This window comes from Vanacampus margaritifer, chromosome 4, assembly GCF_051991255.1.
Source record: "Vanacampus margaritifer isolate UIUO_Vmar chromosome 4, RoL_Vmar_1.0, whole genome shotgun sequence".
NCBI classification, from domain to species: Eukaryota; Metazoa; Chordata; class Actinopteri; order Syngnathiformes; family Syngnathidae; genus Vanacampus; species Vanacampus margaritifer.
The window spans coordinates 10462300-10482045 of record NC_135435.1 but is presented as its reverse complement, the minus strand read 5'-3'; the positions used below and the strand labels follow the sequence as shown (position 1 = coordinate 10482045).

Here is a 19746-nt window from a genome sequence, read left to right as displayed (position 1 = left end):
GTCCTCAGACAGCTCTTGTGTTTACATGATTGTGACAAAGGAAAAGAGGATAAAAGTGGCCTTTTAAGACATCAGTCATAATTCATTGGTTAATTCATGTCAATTGGGCACAGACTATTCAAAACAGGGAATTCTCATTTGTGATTTACCAAAGGTGGGTCACAATAGTGTTTCCGTACTGATTTACAGAAAAGGGTGCCGATACCAGTGGCAGAGCACATTTGAAGTTTTCTATTATTTCCGCCCATTGTTTATTGTTTTAAATTGTTTTAATCATTTGTTTTTTCCGACAAAACACAAGTTCTCCATAAAAATGAAATGGTTTAATTTGTATTTTTTTGTTTTTAAAGATATACCGCATTATGTACCCTTCATGGGTACCAATAATGGTGAGCTGTATCTTTCAGACCGTGACAAAATGGTGGTACATCCAAATGCTAACATTTGCTTACAAATATTTGAGCTGATGTTAAAGCTGCTCTCTGCAAAAAATGTGGCCCAAAATATCTTTAAAATAGCCTTATTTGACCATTTATGAGTGAAACGTCTTCTAATCAGTAGATTAACACCTTAATCTGTTCCTTTTTTAATGTTTTTATTCTAGCAAAAGGGTCGGTTTTAGGTGAGTTTACAGTCCGTATAATGAAAAAAGAAGAATGGTTAACAAATATAATTAAAAAGGAATTTGCTCCAAATGATTCACACTCAGGCCTATGATCAGTGTGTGTAAACTTCTGAACACAAGTTTAAAAATTACATTTGTGAAATCATGGCTTTTGAAAGAACTGTGCAAATGTTGAACGACTCCACAATCCTTTCAGTGCTATTTACTGTGACAGGGTGTTGTGTTTTTCCTGTCAATAATCACAGCCAACCAAGTGGGACATGTCTGCTTTATATAAATTTGCATTTCCTACCAGGGTGCACAACATAGAGGCAAATCGTTCCCAAAGCCTTTTGCCCGCTGACCACAAAGAGGTTTAGCTGATTTGAATGCTGCGCATCTGGTTCCGCAGATGGTGCCAACTCTCCTATGGAGCGCTTGCCGACAGAGATGTGAATTGCTGTGTAGACCTTATTATAATTCTCTTTGTATTAATTTCACTAGCTGTCCTATCTCATCAATCTACATACTTGCAGGCCCTCTCCAGCAGCGTGAGCTCCAGTAAGCTCTTCCCCAGCAGCACTTCTCCCCATGAGACATCTTTTGGCGACGAGGTAGAAGTTCACAGTCTGCTTGTCGTGGATCAGCACACCTTTGAAGGTGAGACAGCCAGATGTACAATCCTTTTTTGATCTCAGCGTTGGCACCGTCATATGGTGCCTCGCTTCTGAGGGTGAAATAATGCGCTGTGCCGAGAGAATAACGATAACAATAATAATGAGGTTTATCAGGTCAGTCCGCGATGTATTTTCCTCATCCTTGACTTGACACTCATTCATCATCTATTATTTGCTCATACATATTAAAACAGGTGCATCAACAAATTTGCATTTACTCGCTTCAAGATTGACTCTCTCCCTAACCTGCATGTGATTTATTACAGTATATATTAAACACACAACCAGTGTAGCATTATAACTCGGCGCTAGTGTGGGCACAGCACAATTGGATATTTGAGCATTTTGGCTTCATCTGATTGAACTTCGCTATGTCCAATGTGAACCCAATTAAATACTATAGCGTTCGCCCTGTTTTGTTTTGTAATGCAGATTTCCATGCACTCTGCCTAGCTTTCAAAGACCCAGGACTCACAAGCCTGCATAAATTAGAACACAATATGTAAATAATGGTAAATAAAAGACCGGGTTATCTGGTTGTGTCCAAATGTGAATCCAATTCATCATTGTTTGCTCATTTTATCATCTCTTAAATATCCAATTAGGGCTGAACGATTTAGAAAAATAAACTACCGGTATTTGCGATTTTTGTTTTTTTTTTCCCCCTCAATACTGTATTGCGGTTTAATATCTTTTTTAACTCTTTGACTGCCATGGACGTTAAAAGACGTCAAGTAAAAACCTACGGAGGGCCGCCAATGACGTTAACTCTTTGACTGCCAGACGTTTTCAGAAACGGGATGTCGCCAGTGCCAGCCGATTTAAGCATATTGACTGATCTTTCAAGGTCCACAGAAAATGTTGTGTTTGGACTATGGAAACACACATACTACCAAATGAAAGATTGAACATCTCAGTTTGTTTCTACCTTATTCCGTTCTTCAGTAATCAACAATAGAAAATGGTTAGTTTCACCGAAATGCTCTGTTTTGAAACAAAAAGCGGAAAAAAAGCTTTTTGTGAAACGATGTTATTTCATGCACTCTAGTGAATTGTACACTTCTTTTTGTCCATGAATGATGCCACAAACACCTAAATAGTGCTTTACTTCTGTAATACACCACCACCAACAATGAAAAAGTGTTTTTGGATTGCAAAATACGTTTATTTCCATTCAACAGTGTAACAATTTGACAAAACAATTTCGCAAACTATTTACAAATGTGTGCAACTGTGGTACTATTTACAATTATGTGGATGTTTCAAATACAGTTTTTCTTTTTGTAACACTGCCCTGCGTGCAAGGAGAGGGAGCAGGATTTGCACAACAGATACGTTTCACTTCGATTGTCCGTTTCGCGTGCAGACGTTACACTTTCTTGACGGCCTTTTTTTCCGGGGAATAGCAAGTAGCAGACTGTACCCACTCCTCCGATGAATATGCATTGGACTCGGGGTACTCTTCGTCTTCCGATTGAACGTCCGCCTGAGCGTGCTCGGTTGTGCGCCGCGTTTTCCGGTGTTAGCATCGCTAGCCCGTGAACCTTTATGACGTCGTCATAGCCGCCGCGTCAGTGCTTCCAACCTCAGAGTCAACCTCGGAGTCACCATCATCATCATCGATAATGATCATCGTCGTCATCAATGTGCTCTTTAGCATTGGTCGATGCCTTCCGTCTTTGAAAAAAATTCCCAAGTGTGAGCTGCTTGCAACCGGTCGCCATGTTCTCTTCCCTTCCCCAGCCATTGTCCCCTCTTGCTCCGCCTCACGTCTTCTACTGACGCCTACCCAATCTTGTCAAAAGAGAGTCATTGCTGCCATCTAGGGGCCAAAAATAGTCATTAGGCTAACTAGATCTGCTTGAAACTTTCACCACAGCTGGCCAAGGCTTTCCTCCAACCGTTTCAAAAATAAAAAAATAAAAAAATTGGAGAACGTCTTTTAACGTCCTTGGCGGCCCTCCGTAGGTTTTTACTAAATGTCATTTAACGTTTTTGGCAGTCAAAGAGTTAAAAGACTTCATCCAATTTTTTTATTTTATTTTTTGAAACGGGTGGAGGAAAGCCTTGGCCAGCTGTGGTGAAAGTTTCAAACAGATCTAGTTAGCCTAATGACTATTTTTGGCCCCTAGATGGCAGCAATGACTCTTTTGACAAGATTGGGTAGGCGTCAGTAGAAGACGTGAGGCGGAGCTAGAGGGGACAATGGCTGGGGATGGGAAGCGAAAATGGCGACCGGTTGCAAGCAGCTCACGCTCGAGCAGTTTTTTTCAAAGACGAAAAGCATCGACCAACGTTAAAGAGCACATTGATGACGACGATGATCATCATCGAGGATGATGATGGTGACTCCGAGGTTGGAAGCGTTGACGCGGCAGTAGAAGACGTGAGGCGGAGCTAGATGGCTGAAGAAGCGAACAATGGCGACCGGTTGCAAGCAGCTCACACTTGGGAATTTTTTTCAAAGACGAAAGGCATCGACCAACGCTAAAGAGCACATTGATGACGACGATGATCATCATCGATGATGATGATGATGGTGACTCCGAGGTTGACGCCGAAGTTGGAAGCGTTGACGCGGCGGCTATGACGTCATAAAGGTTCACCGGCTAGCGATGCTAACACCGGAAAACGCGGAGCACAACCGAGCACTTCTGCACAGGCGGACGTTCAATCGGACGACGAAGAGTACCCCGAGTCCAAATGCATATTCATCAGAGGAGTGGGTACAGTCTGCTACTTGCTATTTCCCGGGAAAAAAAGGCCGTCAAGAAAGTGTAACGTCTGCCTGCGAAAGGGACAATCGAAGTGAAACGTATCTGTTGTGCAAATCCTGCTCCCTCTCCTTTCACGCAGGGGAGTGTTACAAAAAGAAAAACTGTATTTGAAACATCCACATAATTGTAAATTGTACCACAGTTGCACACATTTGTAAATAATTTGCGAAATTGTTTTGTCAAATTGTTACACTGTTGAATGGAAATAAACGTATTTTGCAATCTAAAAACACTTTTTCATTGTTGGTGATAGTGTTTTACAGAAGTAAAGCATTATTTAGGTGTTTGTGGCATCATTCATGGACAAAAAGAAGTGTACAATTCACTAGAGTGCATGAAATAATATCGTTTCACAAAAAGCTCTTTTTCTCCGCTTTTTGTCTGGCAGTCAAATAGTTAAGGTCGTCTTCCCAAGTATTTTTGTAGGACAAATTAATCTGTATTACAATAAACAGTATCAGGTGTATTAAACGTAAATGTTTTGGTCTTATAGGTCATATTTATGCTAAAATAAAGGTAAATAAATCATGAATTAATATGAAAGGCAATTTATCTACTTGAGACCCTATAGTTTCTTCCCAAATTGCAGCCTTTGTGATTGGAAATTGCATTGTTCAAGCCTATTTTTTTTTTAAATCCATTTTCATCAGTCAGTGGCATAGCCCTATAGTACTGGCTATTTGCACTGTTGGCAAAAATTGACAGATGTGAAAAGAAATGCAGGTGCATGCTTATTGAGTACTCATTTACAATTATGATTGCGTCATCACATTCAATACAGTCATTTTGAAGAGCTGCTAAAATTGGCCACTCACTTAAACATACACGTCTTAGAATGGCCAAATTCCTCAGCTGCTGCATTATTGATATTGGTCATGTCAAATATGTTTTATTGGATATATAATTCTTGTTCTGCTTCTGGCACCCAATGGGGAAATAAACCTGCTTCCACGATATAATTTTGTACTTTTTGACATGCTTGAACACACCAAAGTGGAAATACGCCGATGTAAGTATTTGTAACAAATATTTAGCAAACCTCCAGATGGCATAAATGCCCAAAGTTGCTTTCACTTTTCTGTAGTATTCTACACTGGATGTTACTTGTGGGTTTTATGTCAGTGGCATGAAACTTTTAGTGGTGTCACATATATACTTCACTATCAACTGCTGAATGCATTTGCATAAAATTTCTACAAAGCCAGTGGCACTGGATTTTTATTTTTTTTCAAAAATTGGACAAATCCTTGACCATGCCGATGGGTAGTGCTCATAATCCCAGTCCTTTTAAACTAATCAGCTCAGTAACAGGAGCTCAAGTGACACACTTTGGAGCAAACCTTTTGGGTGCTAAACATGTTGGAATCGAATCGTACAACATTCACGATGCACTTTGCTGCAAAAACCCCACATACACATGTGAAAGACTTCATGGTTATGCTGTTGTAAACTAATTTTATGGTGCATTTCTATCAGTGCTCCATGCCCATCAGTTCCTTCCAAGCGAATATGCCCTCAGCATGGTGTCCTGCCGACTGGGAAAAGACCCATCAGTCTACTTCATTGTTGGCACTGCCATGGTCTACCCAGAGGAGGCTGAGCCCAAGCAGGGACGTATAATTGTCTTCCACTACACTGACGGTCAGTAAAGTCTTTCTTTTCCAAGCACAAGCAAACTAAACTAAATGTTTTTCTCAACTATATGCTGTTTGTCTGCTCATCTATCTCATTTTTCTTTGCTTGTGTCATACTACAGCTGGTTTCATTTTCTTCTTATCCACTTTTGTCAGTTTTTTTCATTCAGGGACGCTTTGTCCTACATTGCTCTTGTTCCGCTTTTCACTTAATCATTGCTTATCACTTCTTATCAGACGTGTCCCTAACCCCTAGAGCTTCCCCTCATTTCCTTTCTTGCCACGTCCTTTCAAAGGTGGATTGCCTGTTTTGCGCACTTGTATCCCCGCTGCACAACTCATTGATTTCTTGATTTCTTTTTTTTACCACATCTGTGTCACTGTTCACGCAGTTGAGCTGTGCCTCATTAAGATCTTGACTAGGGTGAAAATGAACAACAACACTTTAAACGTTTGCATACTCTTTTCCCTTTAGGAAAGCTACAAACGATAGCAGAAAAGGAGGTGAAAGGAGCTGTCTACTCGATGGTTGAGTTCAATGGCAAACTCTTGGCCAGTATCAATAGCACGGTAATCAATGCTTCGGTATTTCAGACACAACATTTGGATATTTATTTGTTGTTTTGTTGCAGAAAAATGGGTTTTGTCTGTTGCTTGAAAATTCTTGGCACAAATTTGACCATGGACTGACTTGTTGGCAGTCTTGGGGAATAAGAAACTGCAATGTAGTTTTAAAAACGCTTCTCTTTTTTTCCCTCATTTGCTTTTTGAGAAGTTCAGCAAACAAACCACAGTGTTGTTAACACAACCCCCAATTTTCTCAGCTTCATGCATACCCAAAGAAATAGTTGTTTGCTGGCCCTTTAAAATACTTCATACCATCTTAATTTTAAGTGAAATATACACACACGGACAAAACTGTTAATATCTCTCTGTAAATGAAAGAAAAATCTCACAGCGGTCACAGAAATGACTTGAATCTGGCAAGAGGTACTAATAAACAGGACAGAGACATGACATTTTTCTGTTGGTGCCTTCAGTTACGTTGTGCTTACTCATGAGCACTGGAAAGTGGAAACTAGCAGATGAGTCCAACATTAGCCCAAAGCTAACGACTTTAGGCTTATCAAGATCGCCATTACATTGCACAAATGTTAAGGCTAAAATTATTTCATAAATGTAGTTTGTAGTTAAAAGTGATCATGTTTCCGGCTCCAATTCACTAGTAATGAAATTCCTCCCAAAGCCCGTTCCGTATGTCCTGAGTCCTTCAAACCTAAATCCTGCAGCCACAAGACTCTGATTGGTGCGAGTGCATGTCAGCTAGAAGGGTGGGTTGGCTCAAGTGCCTGCTCAGCTATTGGGAAGTCTTGAGTTCCAAATAGATTTACCTGGTATTGATTGTTCTGTGGAACCACTGACAGTGTGAAAGAAACCACTCCCACACTACTACCCTGTAATGCCACAGTCATTCATGCTGAGCTATAGATAGACTGAAAGGATTGAAGCCTTAAACTGAGCCTCATTTTCAAATCAGAAAAATCAAAAAGAGTCCTGGTTTGCCAATTTTTGGAACTCTGAAGGCCTCATTTTGTACAACTGCCTACTGAACAAATAGTTTCAACATAACTCACTTTGCACTCCCCCACATAAGGTACTAAACTAAAATATGCATATGAGTCAATTCATAGAACATATAGTATGTCATACCTAACTATGATTCCTTCACAGATTGATTTGTGGATCCATCCAGCCCGATATTTATTTAGCTTTGATTACAGGATGGCATTCTCAATACCACTGCATGTGGACTTGTATAGTAATCACCCTCAAAATAACGTGAAATGTTGAAAGTGATTAGCAATCCCTATTTAATATGTATTCCTGTATCAGTAAAATCAGCAATTTACTCATGCTCACTAAGGTATTCCTTATCCAAAATAATAGCCTGCTCTCCTTGCAATTTCAGCCACTACATTAAACACCAGCACAGCTAAATGATTTGAGCTCGCTCATAAACGAACATACAATTACTTACCCGGGGTGTTCTTTTCAGGTGCGTCTATATGAGTGGACGGCCGAGAAAGAGCTTCGGACCGAGTGCAACCACTACAACAACATCATGGCCCTCTACCTGAAGACCAAAGGAGATTTTATCTTAGTGGGAGACCTGATGAGGTCGGTCTTATTGCTGGCATACAAGGCCATGGAGGGCAACTTTGAGGAGGTACTACAGCACCATGAACTTTTAAAATGCTGTATTTATCTGAGTCATTTTTTTCCCTTCTCTTTTTGGAAGGGGGGTGGGGGTAGATTTGTTTTTGCTTGCTAATTTGGCCAGTGTAAATTGTTTTTTTGTTTTTTTTCCCCAGCACACACATTTCCAGAGTACACGCATGCCTCCCAGCCTTTTGGCAAGCAACACAAACTCAAATCGATTTGAGATGGAAAGATTAAGAGAATTCACAATGAGCCACACATGGAACACACTGAAGGGCTAAGCTCAGAGTAGTATGTAAAATGCAAATAGAAACCATCATTTAAAATGTAATACATTAAACATGTACCTAATTTCCTCCAAGTGATGGATTTGTGGTTGTTATGCTTCTGAAACCTTAATACTTGGATAAGATCTAATCTTGCGTACTGAAGTAAGACACATTTAATACTAGTTAGTAATTTTAGCTCCTTTTATCATTTGTGTGCAGAATTATACACCTGTTTTTTTTAAAGTTGTTTTCTTTCAAAACAAATAAATGTGAAACTATTTTCACATTTGCATATTGGAGAAAAACTAACAATTGTAACTATTGAGAATGCAGCACTAATACTTTGTATATGCTAATGACCCCACACAGCACATGTGGCTGAAAACAGTTTGTCTCTACTCAGACAACGTTGGCCATCATGCTACTTTATGTCTTAAATTGGGTGACAGCTGCTCAGTCTCTAAGGAAGAGTTTTCCCTAACATTTGTTGCTCAAGACTCAAATTGGAAATTAGCGCTTCTGTTCACTTTGGCATGGTACACTACATTTCAGACCCTGTAAATCCTCAACGGGCTTGCTGATGTTTCTTTTATAGAATGCATAGATGGGATGGCAATATGTTTGTCAGCAATGTAAATGGCGTAGCATATCATACCCAGCAAGATTTGCAATTTGCCGATTTAATTAGACAAAGAAAATAACCTCTACATGGTATGAGGCAGTGTGCTCACAGTAACACGGATAAAAAGCGAGCGCACCACTGAAAACAGCTCCTCAATAAAGGGCTATTAAAAAACTGAATGATGCCATTCAGATAGGTTAGGACTATTTACAATTGGCGATAAAATGTACACGTTTGAGGAATAAACTGAACTAGTTGGTGGAAATCGGGCCCTACTTGCCTGGTGGGGGAACAAGGAAAGTGTGGTGGCTGCCGAGCTAATAAAATGCTGGGGGATTGCCTAGCATAATAAATTCATTAGTGATTTTTTTTTAAATGCATTTTTAATTTTTATTTTATTTTATTAGTATTACCTGAAAAATAGAAATTCTGAACATGCAAGGATTCCGCCTGACAGCAACGATGTTAGGGGTGTCAGGCAATTAACATTTTGAAATCATAATTAATCGCATGACTTCAATAGTTTAGATTATTTTAGATTATTCACAAATTTTATATCTGTTCTAAATGTACAATAAAATATAGTATAAATATAAATACGTTTTCATTCTCTTGTTAACATAAAAGTCGGAAAAAACTGTTTAACTAATAGAAATATGGCATCTTTTAGTCATTGATACAGGAATTTCATAATAAAATTGAGTTAAAATTAAAAAGATGTACTGTAAAAAAATGAGTGACATAGATTTGTGTTGAGGTCATTTTTCTGCCACTTGATGGCATAATTGCATTTGTAAGACGTTGGAGACAGCTCAGTGCGTTTTTCTTTTCAACTGAAGAGCTATCTAATCTTTAAGTAACTTGTGAAATTCTGCACATTTTTAAAATTGTAAAATAGAACTTGTTCCCAGTCTCCACAAATATATGCATTATTATTAAATTTATTACTGCTAAATTATGACGTGGACCTGTCTGCTGCGTTACGACTAGAAATCCCTCAGTACAGGGTCAGAGGCGGTCATTAATCACACGTTAAAAAAAATTTGTGTCATTAAAGGAACTTTAAATTAACTCAAAATGAATGTACTAATGCTGACACCCCTAAATGATATACTATACATATGAGGAAAGGAACATGTAAGAAATTATTACAACATAAATGCATGTACCTTCTTCATGAGCCATTAGATATTGTTGTCCAGCTTGGTATGACAGATGTTTGGGCTTTTCCCACTTGCATTGTCTTCAAACGTATTTAAAAAGGTATGGTAGTGTATTTGCCTTGTGCTTGAAACATCCTGTCTTTGTAATCTTGAGTTTTGCATGAGCACATTGCTAAATGTTTCATGATTAGACAGGTGCCTCATTTTTCATAGATTGCTCGGGACTTCAATCCCAACTGGATGAGTGCAGTGGAAATCCTGGACGATGACAACTTCCTTGGAGCTGAGAACGCCTTCAATCTGTTTGTTTGCCAGAAGGACAGGTGAGAAGCTGAATGACGAAGAATAATCAGTCTACTATTTTTTTTACAGCAGTTTGAATTAAATATAATACTGTACTAGTTCTTTATCAGAAGATTTTTCTTTATATTTCCATGGCAGTGTAGCTATGATTTTTGTTGAGCAATCCATGTGAGAAGATTGATTTGTCACATATTTAACGTTACACGAATGATCGGACTTGTGCCGCCGCTTGTTATCTGCTCAATACATCAGGTTGGGCACTCAATCTTATTGACCTTTATTTTTGTATCACATATCGCTTGCTGAAGCTCTTTCTACTACTTCTCACCTGGTTATCCATTTCCTCTGCTATTTTGTGACCTTTACAAAAGCCTCTCATATCTCTGGTCCTCATGTTTTCCTTCAGATTAATCAATCACCTCGACACACCTCAACACAATATCCGCTATTGCTTTTGATGTCTCTTTCTATATCCTTCATTGGAATTCACATTTTCCCGTCGCCCCGTTTTAAACGTGTCTGCCCTGCACCGCCTGAGATTATGACAACCTATTCTTTGTGCCAGTGCGGCGACCACAGACGAGGAGCGTCAGCACCTGCAGGAAGTGGGGCTCTTCCACCTTGGAGAATTTGTTAACGTCTTCTGCCACGGCTCACTGGTGCTGCAGAACTTGGGGGAAAGTTCCACGCCCACCCAAGGGTCTGTTCTTTTTGGCACAGTCAATGGCATGATCGGTAGGCACAGCCACACAAATGTCAATTCAACTTGTCATTGTTTGTTTGTGTTGACTTATTCTGCAGCCAAAGGAATAATGGCGGCCATGTTGCAAAGCATGCCCTACAGTATTATAATGTGCAAGGTCTCATTTATCATCTTCATCACAATGTCTCAAAGAACCTCTAAACAAAGACAATTAAATCTTTGAAAATGTAAATGTAGTTAAGGAGCCCCCTGGAGTGCTGGCTAGCAGATGTAAGATGAACCTTTCACCAGCTTGTTTCTCCTCCTCACCTTGCGTCTCTGAGGACGCTTTAACCGGAAATGAGAACCATCTCTGTACACTTGAGTAAAAATGCTGCCATTACGTGTTCAAAAGAAAAATCACCCTGTTAGCCTTATCGGCGCTGGAAACTGCTGAGACTGTGATGTATCTGATGCTCCTCGGAAGGGGCGAAGGGCAACAAGTACACGTAAACTGAAGTAAACTTTCATTGTTTACTTGAAGATATCATGATCTAGACAAGATTGAACAAAAAAGTGTCGTTTCATGTCACACTTAGCTGAGCCGCTAGGATTCTTTTGACCGTTACTGATGGACTACTATCTTGAGAGCAAAGATGATGTTCTAGTCTTAATTCCATATAAAACGAATTGAATAGAACAGTAACACAATTAATTAACTCCATAAAGCCTGAACCATAAAATATATGAGAGAATATTCTGATTCTTTGTAAAAACAAATATAAAAATTATTGGTCCTTTTGAACAAACTTTTATATATACAGTATATATATTTTTTAAATCAACTTCCATTGTGTCATATTTGATGCAATGCTTTAAAATTGTACATTTCTAACTGTCAAAAATATAATAATAAACAGACATATCAACCATATTAGTATTTCCAAAAATCTGAAACAACAATTCCCACTATTAATATGTATAGGTGTCACTCCTTTCTCAATTGGGCCGATCTTGCAAGGTCGCTGGAAAAGCCGGATGATACTGCCCTCTAATGGATTATCCATGCAATGCATGTGTTACATCATATACGTCAGGGTTTTAATGGGGAAAAAATATTATACTCATGAAATAGAGGACTCAAAACGTCTTATAAATATGATACATTTGTCTTTTTAGGGTTAAAGTTTGGGGTGTCGGACAATTAAATTTTTTAATCATAATTAATCACATGACTTCAATAGTTAAATCACGACCAATCGCAAATTTTATATCTGTTCAAAATTTGCAATAAAATGTACAATAAAATATTTTTTTCCTAAGTTTTCATACCCTTGTATGAAAAAGAGTGTGATATTGATTTGTGTTGAGGTAATTTTTCTGCCACTAGATGGCATAAATGCATTTGTAAGACATTGGTGACAGCTCAGTGCAAAATGTGTGAAATTTAGCATTTTTAAAATTGTAAAATACAACTTGTCCCCAGTCTACACAAATGTATGTATTATTAAATTGGTTACCTGTAAATTATGACATGGACGTGTCTGCTGCATTCCAACTGGAATTCAAGTCATTTATCGCATGTTAAAAGAATTTGTGGCGATTAAGTAACTTTAAATTAACTCAAGATTAACGCACTAATTTTGACAACCCTAGTTAAAATATTACAAAAATTAAATGCACATGAACATCACTTATTTGTTTATCTCTTTTATTTGGACACAAACAAATTTCAGTATCTGAAATGGATGGAGAATGATTGCTTAAATTGGAATGTCAGTGTGCAGAATCTCACAATGGACGTGCGTGTACAAACCGAGAATATTATTATTATACAAGCAGGTTGCAAATATGACTGCAAAGAAGCTTCTAGAAAAAGCAGCCCTGTGTCGCTTTGTCCAACTTAAGGTATGATGTGCAGTTCTAAAGATGAACATATGACAAGTGTGAACAGTATATGTGATATGAGGCGTCACAAACAGTCGGGAGGATTATATCCCAACTCAGCCCCACTGTTGTTATTTTTAAGTAGCTGTATATGTTTCAATGCCGATTATGGTCCCCCATGTATCCGAATAATGCAGATGTTAGTGAGTTTGTGTATTTTCCACTGCACAGAAAGAGTACACGCTCTCAAAGCCTTGCAACTGTAAAAATTTAACAGGGAATCACAATGAATTATTCAATGTGATGAAATAATGTTACTTTTCACTCAACACAAAGTAGTTCTGGCATACAAGCATGAAAGTTGCATTATGAAAAACGCCGTCCATCTAATGATCCTCTAATTTATTTATCATATGAAGTGTTGTGAGTTCTATTACACGACCAGCCGTGCGTGACAAGGTTTTTCTCTCCCTGGATGAAAAGTTTTTTTTATTGTTTGATACTTTGGCCAAGTGATAGCTTCACTGACACATGAATTTGAATTTGTGCATTAGGACTGGTGACCTCCCTTTCCGAGGGATGGCACAGCCTGCTCCTGGACCTTCAGAACCGCCTCAACAAAGTCATCAAGAGTGTGGGCAAAATTGAACACAGCTTATATCCTTTCTTTTGTGCGGGGGATTCATTGTAGTTGATTAGAATGGTAGTTATCATCCAGTGACCACTTTCCTGGAAAACTATCAATCTACTGTACTATTTGTCACATATTAGGATGATTTTAGTCAACCTGAGGTGAGACGAGCTTTATTTATACCGGAAGGTCCATTCTTCAGGCAGGGAAGCTGCCTTGTATTGATTGCCCTTGACGCTTTCGCACCTGGAGGTCCTTCCACACCGAGCGAAAGACAGACCAGGCCACAGGATTTATCGACGGCGATCTGATTGAGAGTTTCCTGGATCTGGGCCGAGCTAAGATGCAGGAGGTCGTCAGTACACTCCAGGTAGGCAAAATCGCCTCCATCTTCAGGAGACATTCATTCGGACACCAACTCACCCAAATATTCATCTGAAGTATCTTTTGGAAAGGACAGATATCATCTTGTGAATGCTTCCCCCCGCCCCGAATCGGTCGTAAAATATTGAAAGCAATAATGGGGCAGTGATGTTGAAGCAGTTGTCATCCTAAATGTCCAATCAGACTGCTGTCAAGTCACCATTGTACTGCTCATGCCTGAGGGGGAGATGTGATATTGCATTGTATCCAATAGGGGTGGGAATTTACGTGTAAATGATTGCACTGCTTTGCCAACTATAATCATATGATGATGACATAGCAATCAAGGGATAATCGATTAGGAGGTAATCATGATCTATCTTACTGAGGAAGACATTGAGGATGTAGTAAATTAAGAAATGAAATACCCATTCTCTCTCATTTTCATTCTGAATAGCAATAAATGCTCATGTGCAACGTCTTTTATTAACACACAAGACAAATGAAATTGGATTGATTTATTAGAACTGTAAATCTACTTTTTCACAATTATTGGTTAATGATTAAAAACAAAGGTTGAAAGTGGCTTTGTGATATATATATATATATATATATATATATATTATAACCCCCCCCCCCCCCCCCCCAAAAAAAAAAAATTGGGACAATAATATGTTCTATGCAGCCCCATTAGTCTAAATGTGGTATTCTGGTTAATATTGGAATATGAGTTAAACAGCAAAATCCAGCTGTTTTTATCAATATCAGAAGGCGGCCATTTTGCCAATAGCTGTCCAGTGGAAATTGCATCACAGTTGCTCAGGTCTCAGGTAAAAAACAATCACAGCTCAGCTTCAGAAAACAGGTTAGCTGTGAGTGGTCGTTGCCTGAGCAACTGTGATGTCATCTTTAGTCGACAGCAAGTGGCAAAATGGCCACACTCCAAAATGGATAAAAACGGCTGGATTTTTCTGATTAACTCATATTCCACAAATATAATATTAATCAGAATGTCATGTTTAGACTAGTGAGGTCACATATAACATATTATTGTATTGTGTATATATATGTTTACGGTTGACTTCCACTTTAAATTGGTTAATTTTCATTAAATTATTTATTATTGCTTTTGTCAAATTCAAATTATTCCTGTGTCCGCTGTGGTTTTTCTCCTTCATGCTGTCCATTTTGTGTATAGGCTATGATATGTTAACCTGCATAGTAACTACCCCACCCCCAATATCTTTCCTTGGCATTTTGTGCTCAGTGATGGCATCCTTCAACATTTACATGCATTTGAGATTTCTACTTCTTGTCCTGTAACATTTCAAATATGAATGTCACTGAGCAGATAGTAGGATAGCGTGTGCCGCTGCCCGGTTGGCCTTATGTGTATCGGTTGCGGCTCTGCTTTGGGCAGATTGAAAAGGGAAGGAAAAAAAAGTCATTTCGCATATATCCATATATTTTGTCCTCACCTAGTGGTGAAGTTTGAATGGAAAACAGCTTCCGCCAAAGTGAGAAATTGTCCAATGAATTTCATATCATTTTGAAAGCAATAAAGGATCAAGTTCTGTATCTCAAATCAATGAAGCGAAGCTGTCTTTGGCCCTTTGCGCGCTTGTTTGTTCATGCCATAACCAGCATTGGCGAGCTTCGTCTCACGTATGACGGCCGGCTGTTTGATGTGATTCAATTCCAGATCGATGACGGCAGCGGCATGAAGCGTGAAGCCACTGTGGACGAGGTCATTAAGATTGTCGAGGAGCTGACAAGGATCCACTAGCATTTCACGCCCGGTGGACACACAGAAAGATGCCCCACTGGAGAAATGAATTGGAAAAGATGTTTGGTCCTTGCAGAATTGTAAATAATTATAAATAAGCAATGTGTGCATGTTTGTCAGGGCGCGAGTCCTTGAAGGTGCACCTGCGTTGAACTCTTCATTAGAAAATAATCTCCTGGCCAAGCATTGCATCCAGTGAAGAAAGAAAGAAAGAAAGACCAAAATGATGTATTGGTCTGAACGTGTGCAGCTGCGTCAGTGTGGAATAAAGTGTGACTGAAATAGGGAAAACAAACTCATTTTCCTTACCAAAAAGTTATTTTTAGCACATTTGTCACAAGCAGGTTAGCAAGTCCTTTCCATGCCAACGTTGAAATGTAACCGCTTTTCACATCTGGGATTATTAAAGTCTGAACAACAAACAGAAGAAAATAATAGATTTATAGATATTTTGTCTTTGTGATGTTTTCTTTGTTCTAATAAACATTTGCTTTAGTACTGTTCCCTCTGTGTGTCCGGGAGTCTTTGCTGTTTTTAGTAATTCTTTTTTTTGTAATAGTAACCAAAACAATATTTTCCTCTTTTTTCCCCCTAAAAGTTTGAAATTTAGCTCAACTATTTGAATTTATCACCCAAATACATACTTTTCGTAAGTAATTTCTGACTTTGTTTAACAAGGTGCTCTCAATTGTTTTTCAGCCTTTGTTTATAATGAATCCAGGCTGAATTCGTTATTAAAGGGGAAGTCAACACTCCCAATATGTTCTATGCTGCCCCACTGGTCTAAATATGGTATTCTGGTTAATATTGTGTTAGTGGAATATTAGTTATGAAGCAAAATCCATCCGTTTTTATCCATCTCAGCGGGTGGCCATTTTGCCACTTTCTGTCAACTGAAGATGACAAATTTTGCTCAGGCAACAATCAATCACAGCTCCTCTGTTTTCTGAAGCTGAGCTGTGATTGGTTGTTGCCAGAGACCTGAGCATGTCATCTTCACATTTTGACACTTTATGTCGACTGAAGATGTCATCAATGTTGCTCCGGTAACAACCAATCACAGCTCAGCTTCAGAAGACAGGTGAGCTGTGATTGGTCATTGCCTGAGCAACATTGATGCCATCTTTAGTTGACAGCAAGTGGCAAAATGGCCGCCCCCTCAGATCGATAAAAACGGATGTAATATTAATCAGAATGTCATGTTTAGACTAGTGAGGTCACATATAACACATTGTCAAGAAATTTGATGTTGGCTTCCACTTTAAAGTGAATTTTATTTGTCATTGGATTTTCTTTTACTTGAATCAACATACACATGAAATAGTGTATAAAATTTCTTTCCACATATTTTTCCATTAGTAAAATCATTTGTAACCTTTTTCAGTGCTGGTATATCCACTGCCTTTTCTAAATGTAGTTAATTTAAATGATCAATGAGGAAAATTACCAGCCATCTATAAATAGTGCAAAAGGTTGTATTTCCTTATTAATTTCTCTTGAATTTGTGTATATCGGCAGATACCAAAGCTAAAAATAATCTTGCATCATTATTTTTCTCTGCCGCATTTCAACATGATTGGTAAATGCAGCTAGTGAGAGTCGAAGTTGCCTGCCAGTTCTGATCTATTTTTGTCCTCGGAATGGTATGCCTTTGTTTTGCTCTGGTGGGTCTTCAACCAATTTCCTGTTCACACTTTTTGAATCCTCGTCTCTCCTCGCAGCGAAAAGTCTGCTGGGAATTTAAAAAAAAATAAACTTGTGTAAAGCCACAGACCTCACTCATCACGTGTCTATAAAAATAGGGCAAAGATTTACAGGTGGAGTTGTAACTGACAGCAAATGAGATGAGTTGATATATATATATATCCATCCATCCATTTTCTTGACCGCTTTTCCTCACAAGGGTCGCGGGGGGGTGCTGGAGCCTATCCCAGCTGGCTTCGGGCAGTAGGCGGGGTACACCCTGAACTGGTTGCCAGCCAATCGCAGGGCACACAGAGACGAACAACCATACTCGCAATCACACCTATGGACAATTTGGAGTGTTCAATTAACCTGCCATGCATGGCTTTGGAATGTGGGAGGAAACCGGAGTACCCAGTGAAAACCCACGCAAGCACAGGGAGAACATGCAAACTCCACCCAGGAAGGCCGAAGCCCGGACTCGATCTCACGTCCTCTGCACTGGGAGGCGGCCGTGCTAACCAGTCAGCCACCGTGCTGCCTCTCTCTCTCTCTCTCTCTCTATATATATATATATATATATATATATATATATATATATATATATATATATATATATATATATATATATATATATATATATATATATATATATATATATATATATATATATATATATATATATATATATATATATATATATATATATATAGATATATATATATAGATATATATATATATATATATATATATATATAGATATATATATAGAACTGCATAATTGAAGACTAGTTGTTAAAACTGTTCATTTATGAGCCACAGGTGTCTAAAATATATAAAAGCGCAGGACATTTATTGCCTCCGTTTTATCATGTTTAACTCTCCTCAAACGTTTTCAAGCTCTGACTCGCGTCTACAGATTGTTCAACTTTTCACCCAAGCTCGCAATGAATGGATTTGCTCGACTTCCTCCAAGGATGAAATATGCTGAAGTTACCGTGTCGGCTGACTTCAAAGTGTGAAATGAGCAAATTCAAATAATTCCAATACAAATTAATGAGAATGTCTGTGACAATGTGCAGTCTCAGGAAAAGAGCTACCAGTAAAGCGAGTTGACCTCGGTTAACAGACAACTTGCATAAAAAAAGAAATCTGAAATCAAGAATGTTGAGCTAAGAAAAGAGGACAACAAAAATGGAATTGCTTTGGAGCTAGCAAGGCCTCAGTAATGTCTGTTTGAAATTGAACAAATACATCTACAAGATTGTCCCACTGACACTACCTTGGTTGGAATGTTTTTGCTGGTCTACTTTTAATGGTCTTCAAATAATTCAGCACTTCATTTTGGCCCCAGAAAATTTGTTTGATACATTGCAGTACGTTTTTTCCCCCCCTTTTGTGTTTCATGAGTGACCTTGCAGTATATATACTGAGGCTCACTGTCAGTCACCATTTTTCAATGAAAAGCATGTACTGTATTTGCCAAAAAAAGAAGAAACGTCTAAACAAATTCGGAGTCCTTTTTATTAAATGAAAAATTAAAAGAAAATAGGGTTAGAACGTTTTGAAATATGTGCTCTTTATTAGACAGCTAAAACTTTGAAAACAAATCTTCACTTGATTCAAATCTACTTTTTCTATTACTCATACTTAACTTTTCGGGGAGCAGTAAGGATCACGCAAAAGGCGGAATTCCAATCAAACTTGATTATGATTCATGACCTTGTAGAGGTGTCAAACGTACGGCCTGCGGGCCACAACCGGCCCTTCAGATGGTCCAATCTGGCCCCTGAGGGCAGAACACAATTTGCAGTTTTTCACGAAAATGAACTGTTGTTGCTAATTTTTGCCCACTTGAGGGAGCACTGACGACCACTTGACCTTCAGATATTAGTCAAATTTTGATTGCTCTCAAGGGATGCGTGTTTTTTGTTTGTCTTTTCCATATTAGTATTAAGTGTAATTGCACAGCCACTATGGTAGGGGGCAGTGGCACTCTCATTGTCAAAGGGTATTGATTCTTCTGCAGAGGTTATTTACAACAATTTAATATGCAAAGGTGGGAGGGGGGGCAAAATATTTTCTGGTGAAGTGGGTGGCTAAAATTTGAAGTGTAAGTTACTGTACCAAATTTTTGCCTTATAAAAGGCATGTGCATCTTTGCCCTTAAATGGGGAAACCTCTGTTTTTGGTTTACAGCAATTTTTGGTAAGAGCTTGACTTAACGCGCAGTATCAATGTGTAACATACTATTGTCCATCCATTTTGTACAACATCCCGTTCAGGGTCACGACGAGCTGGAGGCATTCCCAGCTGACTTTAGGCCAGAGGCGAATACATCTTAGCACACATACACACATGAACTATAAAAAAAATAATAATGAAAAAAACGGGATTAAAGAAGCAAAGACCAATTTTCTGTTGTTTTTGGATTAAGATGCAGTA

At 38.6% G+C, this 19746-nt stretch overlaps 1 protein-coding gene across 1 annotated transcript in view; it reads left to right on the top strand.

The window, feature by feature from the left end:
• Window positions 1–16121, top strand: part of ddb1 (damage-specific DNA binding protein 1) — a 39814-nt gene extending 23693 nt beyond the window's left edge. Inside the window, exons 19-27 of the mRNA XM_077563971.1 lie at window positions 1141–1264; window positions 5535–5699; window positions 6168–6262; window positions 7749–7919; window positions 10180–10289; window positions 10835–11004; window positions 13393–13495; window positions 13716–13839; window positions 15535–16121. Coding sequence (XP_077420097.1) covers window positions 1141–1264; window positions 5535–5699; window positions 6168–6262; window positions 7749–7919; window positions 10180–10289; window positions 10835–11004; window positions 13393–13495; window positions 13716–13839; window positions 15535–15618 — 1146 coding nt within the window. The 3' untranslated portion in view covers window positions 15619–16121. The remainder of the gene's footprint in view (window positions 1–1140; window positions 1265–5534; window positions 5700–6167; window positions 6263–7748; window positions 7920–10179; window positions 10290–10834; window positions 11005–13392; window positions 13496–13715; window positions 13840–15534) is intronic.
• The last annotated feature ends 3625 nt before the right edge of the window (window positions 16122–19746 follow it).